Source organism: Microtus pennsylvanicus, chromosome 8, assembly GCF_037038515.1.
Source record: "Microtus pennsylvanicus isolate mMicPen1 chromosome 8, mMicPen1.hap1, whole genome shotgun sequence".
Classification (NCBI taxonomy): domain Eukaryota; kingdom Metazoa; phylum Chordata; class Mammalia; order Rodentia; family Cricetidae; genus Microtus; species Microtus pennsylvanicus.
In genome coordinates this window covers 88,817,166-88,834,324 of record NC_134586.1, presented here as the reverse complement: position 1 = coordinate 88,834,324, position 17,159 = coordinate 88,817,166, and the positions used below count along the sequence as shown (strand labels likewise).

Sequence of the window (17,159 nt, the reverse complement as noted above, 5' to 3'; positions counted from 1 at the left end):
TGTGCTGTGTGTACTGTATGTGCTGTATGTGCTGTATATGCTGTATGTGCTGTGTGTGCTGTGTGTACTGTATTGCTGTATGTGCTGTGTGCTGTGTGTGCTGTGTGTGCTGTATGTGCTGTATGTGCTGTGTGTACCGTATGTGCTGTATGTGCTGTATGTGCTGTGTGTGCTGTGTGTACTGTATGTGCTGTATGTGCTGTGTGTGCTGTGTGTACTGTATGTGCTGTGTGTGCTGTGTGTACTGTATGTGCTGTATGTGCTGTATGTGCTGTGTGTACTGTATGTGCTGTATGTGCTGTATGTGCTGTGTGTGCTGTGTGTGCTGTGTGTGCTGTGTGTGCTGTGTGTGCTGTATGTGCTGTATGTGCTGTGTGTGCTGTGTGTACTGTATGTGCTGTGTGTACTGTATGTGCTGTGTGTACTGCGTGTCCTGTGTGTGCTGTGTGTACTGTATGTGCTGTATGTGCTGTGTGTGCTGTATGTGCTGTGTGTGCTGTATGTGCTGTGTGTGCTGTATGTGCTGTGTGTGCTGTATGTGCTGTGTGTGCTGTATGTGCTGTGTGTGCTGTGTGAGCTGTGTGTGCTGTGTGTGCTGTATGTGCTGTGTGTGCTGTATGTGCTGTGTGTACTGTATGTGCTGTGTGTGCTGTATGTGCTGTGTGTGCTGTATGTGCTATGTGTGCTGTATGTGCTGTGTGTGCTGTGTGTGCTGTATGTGCTGTGTGTGCTGTATGTGCTGTGTGTACTGTATGTGCTGTGTGTGCTGTGTGTGCTGTATGTGCTGTGTGTACTGTGTGTGCTGTGTGTGCTGTGTGTACTGTATGTGCTGTGTGTGCTGTATGTGCTGTGTGTGCTGTGTGTACTGTATGTGCTGTGTGTGCTGTGTGTGCTGTATGTGCTGTGTGTGCTGTGTGTGCTGTATGTGCTGTGTGTACTGTGTGTGCTGTGTGTGCTGTATGTACTGTATGTACTGTATGTGCTGTGTGTGCTGTATGTGCTGTGTGTGCTGTATGTGCTGTGTGTACTGTATGTGCTGTGTGTGCTGTATGTGCTGTGTGTACTGTGTGTACTGTATGTGCTGTATGTGCTGTGTGTGCTGTGTGTGCTGTATGTGCTGTGTGTGCTGTGTGTGCTGTATGTGCTGTGTGTGCTGTATGTGCTGTGTGTACTGTGTGTGCTGTATGTGCTGTGTGTGCTGTATGTGCTGTGTGTACTGTATGTGCTGTATGTGCTGTATGTGCTGTGTGTGCTGTATGTGCTGTATGTGCTGTGTGTACTGTGTATGCTGTGTGTGCTGTATGTGCTGTGTGTGCTGTGTGTACTGTGTGTGCTGTATGTTCTGTATGTGCTGTATGTGCTGTGTGTGCTGTATGTACTGTATGTACTGTATGTGCTGTATGTGCTGTATGTGCTGTATGTGCTGTGTGTGCTGTGTGTATTGTGTGTGCTGTATGTACTGTATGTACTGTATGTGCTGTATGTGCTGTATGTGCTGTATGTGCTGTGTGTGCTGTGTGTGCTGTATGTGCTGTGTGTGCTGTGTGTGCTGTGTGTGCTGTATGTACTGTATGTACTGTATGTGCTGTATGTGCTGTATGTGCTCTGTGTGCTGTATGTACTGTATGTACTGTATGTGCTGTATGTACTGTATGTGCTGTATGTGCTGTATGTGCTGTATGTGCTGTATGTGCTGTGTGTGCTGTATATGCTGTATGTGCTGTGTGTACTGCGTGTGCTGCGTGTGCTGTGTGTGCTATGTGTACTGCGTGTGCTGTGTGTGCTGTGTGTACTGTGTGTACTGTGTGTACTGTATGTGTTGTATGTGCTGTGTGTACTGTATGTGCTGTATGTGCTGTGTGTACTGCGTGTGCTGTGTGTGCTGTGTGTACTGCGTGTCCTGTGTGTGCTGTGTGTACTGTGTGTACTGTATGTGTTGTATGTGCTGTGTGTACTGTATGTGCTGTATGTGCTGTGTGTACTGCGTGTGCTGTGTGTGCTGTGTGTACTGCGTGTCCTGTGTGTGCTGTGTGTACTGTGTATACTGTATGTGTTGTATGTGCTGTGTGTACTGTATGTGCTGTATGTGCTGTGTGTACTGCATGTGCTGTGTGTGCTGTATATGCTGTGTGTGTTGTGTGTATTGTATGTGTTGTATGTGCTGTGTGTGCTGTGTGTATTGTGTGTTGTATGTGTTGTGTGTACTGTGTGTACTGTGTGTACTGTATGTATTGTGTGTACTGTGTGTGCTGTGTGTATTGTGTGTTGTATGTGTTGTGTGTGCTGTGTGTGCTGTGTGTACTATATGTGTTGTGTGATGTGTGTGCTGTGTGTACTATATGTGTTGTGTGATGTGTGTGCTGTGTATACTGTGCTGTGATGTGTGTGCTGTGTGTGCTGTGTGTGCTGTGTGTACTGTATGTGTTGTGTATGCTGTGTGTGCTGTGTTTACTATATGTGTTGTGTGTGCTGTGTGTACTGTGTGTGCTGTGTGTGCTGTGTGTACTGTGTACTGTGTGTGCTCGTGTTGTGTGCTCTGTGTGCTGTGCTACACTGATCAAACCCCAAGGTCTTATGCATATGCTTGCCCTCTAAGCCACATTTTCATCACCTCTGAACCTTTGAGGTTTGTTTTTAATAGACTCTCACTATATAACCCAGGTTGCCTTCAAACTCCCACTTCCTCTTCCTGCATCTCCCAACAGATGATATTATAGGCATGAACCTATATTGCTTAATATTTTTCATAAAAAATAAATTATCCCAAGGGCTGGAGAGATGGCTCAGAGGTTAAGAGCACGGGCTGTTCTTTCAGATGTCTTAAGTTCAATTCCCAGCAACCAAATGGTGGCTCATAACCATCTATAATGAGATCTGGTGCCCTCTGTTGGCCTGTAGACATACAAGCAAGCAGAACACTGTATGCATAATAAAGAAATAAATCCTTAAAAAGTAAAAATAAAATAAATTATCCCAAGCTTGTTTTAGATGGTATATTATTTATCTCACTTTCTCCTCTGATCCACTCTGTCCTTCTCCACTCCGTTCCAGGCCTGGAGGGTGATTATTGTGAACTCCATCACGTGGGCTCCCTTGCTGGAAGGTCCCTTTGGGGTGACCATCAGAAGGCACCAGAAAGGAGAAGAGGAGGAATGTCTAGTCCCCAGTCCCTGTCTGACAGCAATGACCCAGCTCATGGGTTCCGGGAACACTCTTCCCCTATTGATCCCTGAGCCCATGGAGATACCATCTGGTTCTGCTTTATCTCCTTAGCTGTTCCCTTTCATCTCGGTCATACCCTGAAATCAGCCTTTCAATTACTGCTGTGAGTGGCCAACTGTTTCCAGCCGAGGTCTTGATTCTTAAAGTCATTTTAACTGTATGCGGTATTCGGGAAAAGTTGTTATTTACTAATTTTAAGAGCTTCAGTCAGTCAGAAAAGCCGCCTTTCTACTAGTTTCTTACTTAAAAAGCTGCAATGGATTTAGCTTTTTAAAAAGTTTTATAAGTGCTTTTCATACCTTATAGTCAGGTCGAATATTTGCAAAATATATAAAGGAGTCAACAGCTAGAGCAATCTTCAGTCCGCCTCCTTCCCAGGACAGCGAGCACATCTGCTTTCCCGGGACTTTCAAAGTACCCAGGTGCTGGTGAAAAACAAAATGGAAAGTTATAGTGAACAAATTACTACTCAAGTGTGCCAATGCGGCTACAGAATATTCTAAAAATTAAATGTATTAATAACACCACTGAGAAGGATAACACATATTTATGAAAACAATGCTGGCATTTTAGTATTTATCATTTGTGACTTATTATTAAGATAGATTTTTTTAACAAATAAATCATCATGCCAGATGTAGTGGTGTATGCCTTTAATCCTAGCACTCAGAAGGCAAAGGCAGGTGGATCTCTGTTCGAAGTTAGCCTGGTCTACAAAGCGAGTTCCAGGATAGCCAGGGCTACATATTTGAAGCCCTGTCTCAAAAAACAAAAAACAAACAAACAAAAACAAAAACAAAAACTTTTCAATTAAAACTATGAATCTAAAATACTAATAAAGTCAATGATTAGAAAGAGACATTTATTTGGCTCACAAAGAGAATATTCTAATTTAGCTATTTCATGGCAATTTCCTACATCAAACATGTAGGTTTCTAAACATACAGATTATAAGATAGTAACTATATTAAAGACTTAGAAGATACTATTCAGACACATACTTGACATCTGGAGGCTGCCACTCAAAAGTCCCTAAAAGGAAGCATAGCAAGCTATACTTTCTGTTCATTTCCCCCACTTACTGCTGCACCTGTTTTAAATGGGAAGGTAAGTCTGAGGCACATTTACCTCACCAAATGGCGTGTAAAACTGCACAATGTTGACGTCCTTGTCCTGCGTGACTACTTTCTGAGAGCCTGCCACAGCTAGCACACTGCCAATGTGGTTCCACTGGATACCAACCACATACATGCCCGTATCAATCAAAATCGGGTCTAGAAAAAGAAGATAAATAAAGGACAAATGTGGCAACTGGGGTCACACTTAGCCTAGGAAACTTTAGAATCATAAGAATAATTTTTAAAAACATTTTTAAACTTCTCCAGCTTAAAAAAAATTACTTACTTTGGTCATTCTCGTGTCTCATTATTTGACATCTCCCATTGTCAAAACAAATTGCCAGGCATGGGCAATCCGGCTCCACATAGCCCTCTGTGCCATGGTACCAGTGAATCCCAGCAATACTGATTGCTCCAGTGACATTCACCAAACAATTCAATTTCATTTTCATCTAGGTAGAAGTGGTTAGCTTAGGCTTAATAACTGCATTTTAAAATATGTAATTTAATCTACAGAAGTATTGAAGGAAAAACAATGAAAATAAGATGTGAAATCTGGCTATAAATGCAAGCTTTGTGACTTACTGGGTCACCAAACCTAGACAAACTACTCACCTGACTCTCCATTTTTTCCCATGCATAAAATAAGAACAGAAACACACAGAGATGAGCATGGTGAGGCTGAGGCAGAAAAGATCTCAAATTTGAGGTCAACCTGGGCTACATAGCAAATACAAGGTCAGTCTCAATAATATAGGAGACCTAAGCTCAAAACATGTTTTTAGAAATCTACACTAATATTTAAAGCTTTTTAATAAGATTAAAATGATAGTAGAAGATCATGAGTTCAAAACCAGAGACTATGTAGTGAGATGATCATGTCACAGAAAAAAAGAAAAGGAAAGGAGAGGGGAGGGGAGGGGAAGAAAAGGAGAAAGAGAGAGAGAGAGAGAGAGAGAGAGAGAGAGAGAGAGAGAGAGAGAGAGAGAGAGAGAGAAGGAAGGAAGGAAGGAAAAGGGGAGGGAAGGACAGAGGGAGGGAGGAAGGGAGGGAAGAAAGGCGAAGCATCTACAGTCTACAATGGGGCAACAGAGAGGGATGGAAGCCAGCACCAGGAATGGCCCATTCCACATCAATGAACACAACCAATCCCTCACAGACACCCTCAAAGGCTAACCTCAGTCTCTGTAATTCCTCTCCAGAATGTCCTGAGCTTTGTCTCCGATGTGAATCTAGGTCATTCCAGGTTGACAATCAACACTAACCTATTGTGGGACTCCATTCGGCCAATTAGCTTTTGGGGACCAGCCTTTTGGGTGTAGTCTGCGTAGACCAGGGTTCAGTTCCCTGAAGGGGAGCCAGAACAGCAGCGTGAGCACACTTTCTCTTATAGCTTATCATTGGAACGTAGCAACTCAGACCATGCCCAAAGGGCCAGTCCTGCAACAGCTAATTAGCTGAATGGATTCCACACACTAACCATTTTACCTAAAGCTAACTTGCTTTTACCTTCTTCCTAGAAAGTGATTTTTATCCCTTATGCAGTAAATCAGTTACCATTCTTTTAGCAAACAGGTTCTGGCTACTACAAAAATATCTGTGGTATCCTACTGATGTGGGATTCCCCTCTATATGATGTGAATACCATTAATAAAGTTAACAAAGAAGCTGTTTTGGGCCTGTGATAGGGTAGAGCAGAGCTAAGAGGGGAAAACTATACTAAATGCTCAGAGAAAGAAGGCAGAGTAAGGAGAAGCCATGGAGCCACCACCAGAGACAGACGCCAGAACCTTGTCGGGAAGCCACAGCCACATGGAGATACACAGATTAATAGAAATGGGTTAAATTAAGATGTAAGAGTTAGCCAATAAGAAGTTAGAGCTAATGGGCCAAGGGGTAATTTAATTAATACAGTTTCTATATGGTTATTTCAGGGCTGAGCAGCCGGGAACAAACAGTCTCCTACAACATCCTGCATATAAACATTGATTTAAGCACCAGAAGCCTTTTAAAAAAAACTTAACAACGCAGCGTATCATCCTACTCATTATCCCTCAGCACCAATGCACTGTCATCTTGTCCAATCCAGCCACAGGAAATCAGGACTAAAGTCTACACTCTGCTATGTTAATTCGCCTTACAGGAACTGCACTTGGGCTAGGAATGTAGCTTAGTAGAAAAGAATGCCCACTTACCATTCAAGAAGCCTTGTGTTGCCGGGCGGTGGTGGCACACGCCTTTAATCCCAGCACTCGGGAGGCAGAGGCAGGCGGATCTCTGAGAGTTCGAGGCCAGCCTGGTCTACAGAGCTAGTTCCAGGACAGGCTCCAAAAGCTACAGAGAAACCCTGTCTCGAAAAAAACCAAAAAAAAAAAAAAAGAAGAAGCCTTGTGTTATAGCCAATGTCTGCAAAAGACTGAGCATGGTGAAGGGTGCTCCTATAAACCCAAGAACTCAGGAGGTGGAGGCAGGACAATCCAAAATTCAGCGATGCAACAAACCCCAACCTGGTCTACGTAAGACCCTCTCAAAACAACAGCGACTAGCCCCACCCTGCCCTAGCCACTGTCCTATGGCTGTGAGGAGGCACCACGACCAAAGCAGCTCTTATGGTCATCATGGCCGGAAGCAGATAGGCATGGTACTGGAGCTAAGAGTTTTACATCCTGATCCCTAGGCACCAGGCAGAGGGAGACAAACTAGGCTTGGAAACCTCAAAGTTCATTCCCAGTGACACACCTCCTCCAACAAGGCCACATTTCCTGATCTTTCCCAAAGAGTTCCACTCCCTGGCGACTAAGCATTCAAACAGATGAGTCTGTGGGGGCCAGCCCCTTTCTCGGCACCACACACACTCAAGAAAATCTAGGATTTGTCTTTTAATTTTTAAAATTATTTAATGATTAGAAAACTAAAACAAGAAAAATTCTATATATTGTAACTATCGTAAGAGCATGCATATATAAATGACATAAAATAACCATATAAAATTATACTAATAGAATAATGAATATATATACTTACAATAAAATTTCCTTGATTATCATAAATATGTATTTCTCCATTTGCCATTCCAAAAAGTAAGATTTTACTGTCTGCAGACCAGGTCACATGGCATAGCTGTATACCTTTCAGGTCTTTTCCCCAAATCCGATTCCCTACAACAAAACACAGCCATGGTTACCGCAAGCTCAGAGCCGTGATCTTCCAACCCCACTTTGGAATCTTGGTTTCCTTAAGGAGTTCTCATTTTCCTCACAGCCGTCAGTCATGCAACCGTTCAATTTATTTGGTCAAGGGATATTTATTGGCACTTCTAAAAGCGAGATACCACCGAAACCTTAGACAGCAGCGGTGTTTCAAACTCTCTGCCATCTCTTCTAAACTCCCAGGCAGGGAGGGCCTAACTCCTAGCTATGAAATCAGCTAGGCAGAACTCTAGGCAGAAATGCAAGTCTTCAAAAGCACATCTTCATCGGCTTGCATCCCCAAGCACTGAGAGCTAAGTGAACCCAACCTTTCTGCTCGTGCCGACACAATGAGAAGGGAGCTCCTTAGATGGGCTTTTCTGCGGCCAATCCTTCCACCTGGGCCGTCAACCCTTCCCAGGTTTACAAACATCTCCCTCTAGTTTACCCTCATTTCTCTCTTCTCCTTTCAATTTTCTCTCTGATCCTTCTTATAAATTTTTAAATGTGCATCAAACTATTAATTATCTCACATAAAATGAATGAAGCAAAAAGCCCTTCCTTCAACCCTCCACTTCCTCTCTACTACGGCCCGATTCCTACCAACCCCTCCCAGCCACAGTGCTTACTATTTACGGAGTACCGCCAGATTTCCTTCCTAAGAGTCCTCTCAACCCCTTAGCCATCCCTGTCTGCCTCTGCTCCACACCTCCACTGAGGCCTCCAGTACAGGAGGCCATGACTGCCTGTTGCTGAAGCCAACAGGCAATGAATGGGTCTTATTCTAAGCTTTTCATGTCTTTTGGACCACACCCTTCCTTTTTGATAGTCTTTACTTCCATGGGCCTTTGTCTCCGAGACATCTATTTTCAGTGTGTTGGGTGAAATTGTTTTTCCAAGCTATTCCTTAGCCTTGGGACATTCTACTCATCTACCTGTGGCTACTGAATGCATCAGCATGCATCCCCTCCTCCAGGAAGCCCTCCCTGATCTCTCCCTATCTGTGTGGGGTGATTTTCCACAGGTTCATGAATGCTCCCTGTTGTAGCGCTGACCGCTGATACGTGACTGCCTGTTTTCCTATGATCACTTCTGATCTAGGTCAGGGATGCGTCTCCCAGCTGTGCCATTGATTCCCAAACTACAGCAACTGCTTTCAAGGCTCAGCAGCATTGGACTACTCCAATAACCACACACAAATAAATAAATGAATGAAAATTATTTTAAAACAATTTCCGTAAGGATTTTTTTATATTAAAACCAAGTTGCAGGCTCACAGAAGGCCCAGTGTTATGTATGTACTATAATTTGAAAGGAAGTGACACTAAGGCTAAAAAATATGCCAACGGCATGCTGTTCAGCTGAAAGGAGAGATTTCTGTAATTTTATCCCTCTGAAACCAGAATCTACATTTCTATACACTCTAACTGATTGAAGATCATATTTAAAATGATACTGGGAAATTAATCCACCTGCTTTCCATATCACTGCAGGACACTGAAACAATAAACTTGTCCTGAAAATCAAGGCGAGTAGTTAGAGCCACACGGTAGTTCCTAATGTCACCAGGTAATAGAACAGGTGCTTTCTTCTTCAGAGTCTATTTCCCAATCAGTGGCTGCATTACCGTCCACGGAGCCGACTATCACAGCTCCATCTTCATACACGATGCAGATCTTCTGGCCGTCAGCGTTCCAGCTCATACTGCGAACCACCGACTTATTGCGGTTGTTGATCATCTCCTCATACCAAGAGCCTGTGTTGACAAGTCAAAAAAAAAAAAAAACTACAAGTCAAAACCTGCACACTTAGCGGGCCAGGCATGGTGACGCACATCTCTTGGCATGTGGGAGGGAGAGGCAGGAGGATTTCTGAGTTTGAGGCCAGCCTGGTCTACAGAGTAAGTTTCAGGACAGCCAGGGCTACACTGTCTTGAAACACTGCCTTGAAAAATCAAAGGGAGAAAAAAACTTTCACATTTCTCATTTGGTACTTAAGGGTTGATAATATTTTTTGAGTATTATCCTGTATACCATTAATCCCAGAATTTCGGAGGCTGAGGCAGGAGGATCAAAAGTTTGAGGCTAGGTTGGGCTACATATAGCAAGACCCTGTTTGAGAAAGAAAAAATAAAAAGTTGCTAACATTCTAAGAATTCACTGTTGGATAAATTATTGTAAAGGTGTCTATAATGTAAGGCATTTAACTTTAAAGTGTTCAAACCCACCGTGAACAAAACTAAAAGTTTGATTAGGTATTTTTCCTAATTACTCCAAAATTATCATAGAAAATACAACAAATATACATCTTTTATTTTTATTTCTCTCTTCTTGTCAGTTAAGAAAATGAAATTACAGGGTCTGGAGAGATGGTTCAGCAGTTAAGAGCACTAATTGCTCTTTCAGAGGACCCAGGTTCAATCCCCAGCATCCACATGGCAGCTCACAACTGCCTGTAACCTTAGTTCCAGGGGATCCGACCCCCTTACAGACAGACATGCAGGAAAAACAATTATGCACATAAACTAAATAATTTTTTAAAAAGAAAATGAAATTTCATTTGCTTTTTCAGGGTTAAAATAGCTGATTTTTTGAAAGCTCAGATTTTCCCATGAATGATAAATTTCAGACAGTGAGGGAAAAAGTAACAATAACAGCTTTACACATATGCATGAGCTCTCTATGAGTCATCATTAATTATGATTAAAATAAAAGCATATTCCATTAAAACATGTAGACTATTATTTTAAAACTCTAAGCCTTCTTTTGGGCTTTTGGTTTTTTTATTTGTTTGTGTTTTTTGGTTTTTTGGGGGGGGTTGGGGGATTTTTTTTTTTTTTTTTTGGTTTTTCAAGACAGGGTTTCTCTGTAGGTTTGGAGCCTGTCCTGGAACTAGCTCTTGTAAGACCAGGCTGGCCTCAAACTCACAGAGATCCGCCTGCCTCTGCCTTCCGAGTACTGGGATTAAAGGCGTGCGCCACCACTGCCCGGCCTGCTTTTGAAATTGTTTTCACATGACTTCAGAGAGATAGCTCAACAGGTAAGGGTGCTTGCCACCAAGGCTGAGGACCAGTGTTCCATCCCTGGAATTCACACAGCAGGACAGAGTGACTTTCGAAAGCTATCTTTTATCTCAGCACATACATTGTATCATGTTGTGCCTATACACACACACACATAAGTAGAGGCACACAATTCAAAGTGAAGCTCAAGCAAAAGCTACTGTAGTAATGAATTGGTAAATGGGAGGCTGGCGAGATGACTCAGCAGTTACAGCATGTACAGCTGCTCTTCTAGAGGACCCAAGTTCAAGTCCCAGCACCCATGCTAGGGAGTTCACAACCGCCTAGACCTGCAACTCCAGAGGGACCTGACAACTACTCTCACGAGCACACGCTCCCATCCAGTGGGCACACGTGCACATAATTAAAAATAAATATTTAATAATAATTTATAGAAGGGATGTCCTGAATCTTTTTACAACTGTACATATTTAACTAAGCCTTTCCTAGTCTCCAAAAGAATAAGTACTGAGCTGTTTTTCCAGTAATAGAGACCCATCTAAGTTAATCCTTCTCTTCCTCTCCCATCCCCTAACCCCTAACCTCCATGCGCCCCACCCCATCCTCCTCCACTGGAGTTCTCTCTGAGACAAGAGGCAGAAACTGTGAGTCATTCATCAGAGATGAGAGGAATTGAATCCACAAAAGAAAAAAAAAGCTAACAGGCTCAATACAGGAAATACAATAAAGGCAGTCTTGCCTTTGACTTCTTCATAAATGTGTTTTTATCTAATACTAACTCCAGCTGACCACACAGGCATAACTCCTATTGGAAACGAGGGGGAGGAATTGCTTCATATGGAAACTATTCTAAGTGTCTCGGCTCATTGTGGCGATGTCAGCAGTCACCTGATTCATTTTCCTAACACAGGGTCACAGATCAAAGGAACAGGATGAACTCTTTCTGCTGGTTACAAGTCTATTTCAGAGATATTATTTCCCCATCCAAACGCTGTTCAGACTCTGCTTTGTGAACGATCAAAGCAGCCCTCCTGAGCCAGCGAGATGGCTCAGAGGGTAAAAGTGCTTGCTGTCTAGGCTGGCGACCTTAGTTCAATGCTGGGGTCCCACATGGTAAAGAGAACCAACTCCCACAAATTGTCCTCCAAGCGCCACATGTGTGGTACATGTGCATGCGCACACATATACACAAATGAGAGACATAAAGTGTAATTTTAAAAAACGTAAGCAGCTCTCACAGGCTAGAGATGTGACCCGGTGGATAAGGGCGTTTGTTGCTCTTGCAGAGGACCAGAGTTCAGTCCCCAGCATGCACAGCAAGCAGTTCACAACAGCCAGTAACTCCAGCTTCAGGGGATCTAACATCCTCTTCTGACCTCCAAGGGTAACCATACACAAGTGTGCATACACACAAACACGAGCGTGCATACACTCACACAAATGTGCATACACACAACAGTAAAATAATTTTTCAAGCATCTCTCCTAATATACCTTTATACAACATCCAGACAATGATAAGCCCATTCTGATCACTGGTAGTCAACTTCTGATACTGTTCATTCCATGTTACAACTTGAACAGCACCTAGAACATTAAAATAACAATTCAGAAACTAAAATGTCTATAATTCATTTCAAGTTTGTACCTTTGTGTAAATGAAAACCAAGAGGATGTCAATATATTAGCGTACAGTCAGTCTTTAGTATTAAGTAAGATATAAATATAAAAATATTCATGTGTTGCAGTTGCTGATATTACTGTCTGCAACAATGCAAATATTCTTTCATATGTACCCATCTCACACCTCCAAAGGCCTCTCTCCTAGCTGACAGCGCTGCCATAGAGCTCCTGTGGAGCAGATAGAGGCATCATCACCAAACTGGCCTAAAAGCATAAAACGTCATAAGGATGCCGAACTGTCCTTTGGGGTATTTTGTTTGCTCTTGGTTGGTCTGTCCCATATTTTATTCTCTCTTTTCCTTCCATCCCAGTTTCCATTCTGTTCCACACTCCTGGGTACAGCTTCAGCCTCTCTGTCTGATCTAAGAGGTCCTTCTGCATTTGTGTTGATTTCATTGGTTGAATAAAGAAGCTGCCTTGGCCTTTTGATAGGGCAGCCCTTAGGTGGGTGGAGTAGACAGAACAGAATTCTGGGAGGAAGAAGGCAGGCAGAGAGCCGCCCGCCATGAAGCTGCCAGGTCAGACATGCTGAATCTTTCCCAGTAAGCCACAGCCTCGTGGTGACATACAGATCATTAGAAATGGGTTGAATCAAGATGTGAGAGTTAGCCAATAAGAGGCTAGAGCTAATGGGCCAGGCAGCAATTTAATTAATACAGATCTCCATGTGATTATTTCGGGCATAAGCTAGCCGGGTGGCTGGGAGGACAAGCAGCCTGCCAGCCGCCAGGGCGGGACACAGCCCGCCGCTCCACCTACAATATGTGTCAGTGGTTTTCAGCCTGTGGATGGCAACCCCTTTAGAGGTCAAACACCATTTCACAGGGTCACATATCAGATATCCTGCACATCAGATGTTTACATCACAATTCATAACAGTAGCAAAATTGCAGCTATGAAGTAGCAACAAAAATAATCTTATGATTGGGGGTCATGGTCATCACAACATAAGGAACTGTATTAGAGGGTTACAGTGCTAGGAAGATTGGGAACCACTGCTCTATGTTCTATGAATGACTGGTTCCATTTTCTTATCCCTAAACACTTTAGTGTGTATTTCCTAATGATATTCCCTTTACAACCCACATTACAAATTAAGAAATTAACACTGGAGAGACACCATCTAATACAGCCCATTTAAACATCATCAGCTCTCTAGAAACTGTCCTGAATAGGACTTTCCTTCTCACGCTAGGGTCTTCCAAGGCTTTTCAGGTATTATATTCTTTTAGTCTCCTTTAAGTTGGAATCACAGAACAGATCCTTCAAGAGAATAATATACATTTAAAAACCCACAGATAAATAACACAAGTTTGTAATGTATAAACTAAGAGCCAGGTGTTTTTTTTTTCAGGTTTATCAGAGATGATATTTAATTTCTGTCAAAATGAGTTATTCTGGAACATGATTCAATAAAAATCATTACTTCAATACTATTATTGTCCAAATAATAGCATTTGATTAAATATATATTTTAACATATACATTAAGTAGATGATGACATAAATGTCTAAATGCTGTTCAAACATGACAAAATTAAAAAGTTAAATTACTTACCACTATGCCCTTCAAGATTCTGGTTCATGGAAAGGTTGCTAGGGGCTGCTAGGCCCCTCAATTTTGAGTCATCTAAAACAAACAAGCAAAAAAGCCTATAGTTAAATATATAAAAGGAAAAGATTACAAGATTTTAACATATCGTGGGTTATGAGAAGGATATGGATCCGTGAGATATTTTGTTTCAGATGAGCTATGACACGATAATCACAAAGTCACAACTTCAGAACAATTCAGAGCTTGGCACACAGTACATATGCAATATCTGCTGAATGCTACAGGCGGGTCTGGTGGGTGTCTACTGTTACTATTAACTCTAATACAATGGCACAGTTACAACCGCCCAACCATAGTTCTTATATCTGTCTCTTAACACTATCCACCATGATTATTAAACTACAAAACCAACACTTTTCTTCATTCCCAAACTTCCTAAGAATCTGCTTCCCAGCTTTCTCACTAAGTTCATGGATTGCTCTGGTTCCCACATGCTAACTGCAGCTCATCAAAACTTCAGTCATAAAACAAAGGTGATGGTGGTGGTGGTGGCGGTGGTGATAGTGTTTCATTGAAGCAATGCCTTGCTTCTGTATTTGACCTTAACCTTATAATCCTCCTGCCTCTGCCTCTTATCTGCTAGGTTTACAAAAAAAAAGGAAAAGAATTTTGTTTCTTTTTAGCCTTCCCTAAATGAACTTGCAAAGCAGATACAGTCCCCAGCTACTTAGAAGATAGAAGCAAGAAGACGGCTTAGATGGCTTGAGCCTAAGCGTTCAAAGCCAACCTGGGCAACATAAACTTTGTCTCAAAATAATAATCACCCTTTAAGGGTAAACAAAATGAATGCATTTCTTGATATAACTAAAATGTGTTATATATTTTAAGCAGAGTAAATAATGCATACACACATAGTTACATACTTATATATTTAAGAAACAACAGGCAGAAAAAGCACTTTCTTTTCATACACAGTTAAGAAAATCTAAGAACTGGGAGGTCCCAATACGAGTCAGAAGCCAAGCTTTAACTAGTACTGAGCATCTATCTTCCAAATAGACCTCTGCCTTTTGCTGATCATAAGCAGGAGAAGAAGTTCAATGCCAGCCTGGTCTACATTTTAAGGTCTAGCCAGGGGTACACCAGGAGAAACTGCAGGGAGTTAGGGGATCTACCTTTTATTAAATATAGTACAGCAAAGCTATCGTTCTCCTTTTGGTTAAGTCTATCCAGAAGCCATTGATACAAAAGGCGGAAAACAAGGACTGAAAAGTGAGACAAGCGTCTTTCCAATCTGATTCCTGTCACTTACTAGCCACAAGACCTTGAGCAAATTATTAACTGACCCGGGCTTCAATTTTCTCATCTCAAATACCATCTTCTTAAAACAACTTAACGTCAAATTGCCACCCGGAAACATGGCAAATATCCAGTAAATGTGATTTATCCCACAGTAAGAGCTGTAAGCCAGCGCTCCTAGTACAAAGTACACAGCACTAGCATTACAAGAGATCAAATTTTTATGTCTTCCCAGTACTTATCTCTTCCGTAATCCTTCTGGCCGATGAAGTTGGAGAGATGATGCCATACCAAGCCTAAAATTGTAGCTTAGCCTACTCCCTCTCGTTTTCCAGAAGAGTGAAAATCCAAAGACAATCAGTAACTTGCTGGAAGTCATTCACCAGTCATGTGACACATTCATTTCACCTTGCGTCTCTCCGTCTTGATGCCCAAACTACATTAGTACTATCAAGATCCTCAACCTAGAGCCACCGAGATGGCTCAACAGCTATAAGCACTTGCCATACAAGCCAGACAACCTGCATTCAATCCCCAGATCCCACAGAGGAAGGGGAAAGCCAACTATCGAAAGTTGTCTTCTGACCTCTATCCCACAGGCTGTGGCGCATGCTTATCAACACACATCACACTCACAATAAATAATAAACTTTTTAAGTTTTTTTTCCAATCTAGAGCAACCCTAGAGAGGTAAAAGAAATGCAAAACTGTGATTAAAGAGAACGTGAAAAGGACAGCTTCAGGAAAAACTGTCTGATATTTACATTACACATTCTCTGCCCTTTATTGCAAAGGTACTCTGGAAAAAGTCACCACCAAATACTTGAGTTTCTTTTCAAAAAGAGTTAAAACTTCATAATGACAAATCACGGAAGAAATAACACCAGCCATTTTTTTTCTACCAGCTTCACACATGGACTGGCGACCATCACTTACCTGTCTGTGTCTCTAATCTCAACACTTTGAGCAATCCATCCTCACCACCACAAGCTATGAACCCTTGGTCCTTGTTCCAGGATATGCATTTCAGCTTCACGTTGTTGGGAACAGCAATCTGTAACAAGAATCGTAGTGACCTAGTTGCTTTTTCACGATGGAGTTGGGAAGGTCACCAACCAGGAGATGTAGACGGATGAATCTCTTCCAAGAAGAAACCTGCATAAACCTGTTGTGGCCCACGCTGGCAATCCCAACACTTGGGAGACCGAGGCAGGAGAATCTCAAGTTACTTGCCAGCCTGGGCTACACAACACTCTGTCTCAAAAAGGGAGGATGAAAGGAGAGAGAAAGAGTAACTCCCTGGGGAGGAGGGGGGAATGAGCTATTATAAAAATGGGTGTTCCCCCCCCCCAAAAGTCACAGGTTCTGGAATTCAGTAAAGAAGTGCACATAAGGGAAGGAGAGTGACTGACAAGAAAACAAAGGGGGGAGGAGAGGAGGGAACCACCTCACAGATTCAAAAATGCGGGAACTGAGACCTAAGTCCGCATCACTGCTCTGACTCTCTTTCTCTCCACACAACACTTATAATTTCTTTCCTCTGGCGGGCAGCCTGTGGTCATCTATCATCTGGATCAACAAGTGGCCGAGGAAAAACCCACCAGCGACTGGTGGTCACGTTCTGTCACTCAAAAGAGTTTAGGCAGGACAGGAATATGAAAGAATCCTTAAAAAAACTAGCTCGGCCAAGGACTATCGGGCTCAAAAACCCACTTGAAGAGATGACAGAGAGATGGAGATTCAGCCAGGAGGCAGCTGTCTGCAGTCCCGGGAGGATGCGGGCACCGGCGGCCGCGGTGATGGAGGTGGCGCGACGGCGAGCCCCGAGGAAACTCACTTTCTTGCTCAGATAGAAGAACATCGTGGGAACTCGGAGAAGACGACCCTCAGCGGTCAAGGCCCGCAATGTATAACGAGTTCTACACCTCCATTCGCGAGCACCGGCGGCACAGAGAAGCTCCCGTCGCCTGGCAACCGCCGCCACCCAGTCGCATCCGGGGCACTAAGAGAACATCCGGTGTGGCCCTCCAGCCTGGCGCTGGCTGTCGTGCGCCTGCGCGGGCGATGGATTACT

The 17,159-nt window shown here is 42.9% G+C and overlaps 1 protein-coding gene across 2 annotated transcripts in view; it reads right to left on the bottom strand.

Annotated features, from left to right (window-relative positions):
* Wdr35 (WD repeat domain 35) overlaps window positions 1–17,082 on the bottom strand; it is a 57,819-nt gene extending 40,737 nt beyond the window's left edge. The window contains exons 1-9 of one of the 2 annotated variants that reach the window (XM_075984002.1): window positions 16,923–17,082; window positions 16,022–16,139; window positions 13,790–13,861; window positions 12,044–12,136; window positions 9,156–9,284; window positions 7,365–7,498; window positions 4,627–4,792; window positions 4,351–4,496; window positions 3,522–3,647 (exon numbers count right to left, since the gene is read on the bottom strand). In XM_075984002.1, the coding sequence (XP_075840117.1) occupies window positions 3,522–3,647; window positions 4,351–4,496; window positions 4,627–4,792; window positions 7,365–7,498; window positions 9,156–9,284; window positions 12,044–12,136; window positions 13,790–13,861; window positions 16,022–16,139; window positions 16,923–16,946 (1,008 nt within the window). In that variant the 5' untranslated portion in view covers window positions 16,947–17,082. The remainder of the gene's footprint in view (window positions 1–3,521; window positions 3,648–4,350; window positions 4,497–4,626; window positions 4,793–7,364; window positions 7,499–9,155; window positions 9,285–12,043; window positions 12,137–13,789; window positions 13,862–16,021; window positions 16,140–16,922) is intronic. The other variant, XM_075984003.1, reaches the window with a different exon arrangement.
* Between the last annotated feature and the right edge of the window lie 77 nt (window positions 17,083–17,159).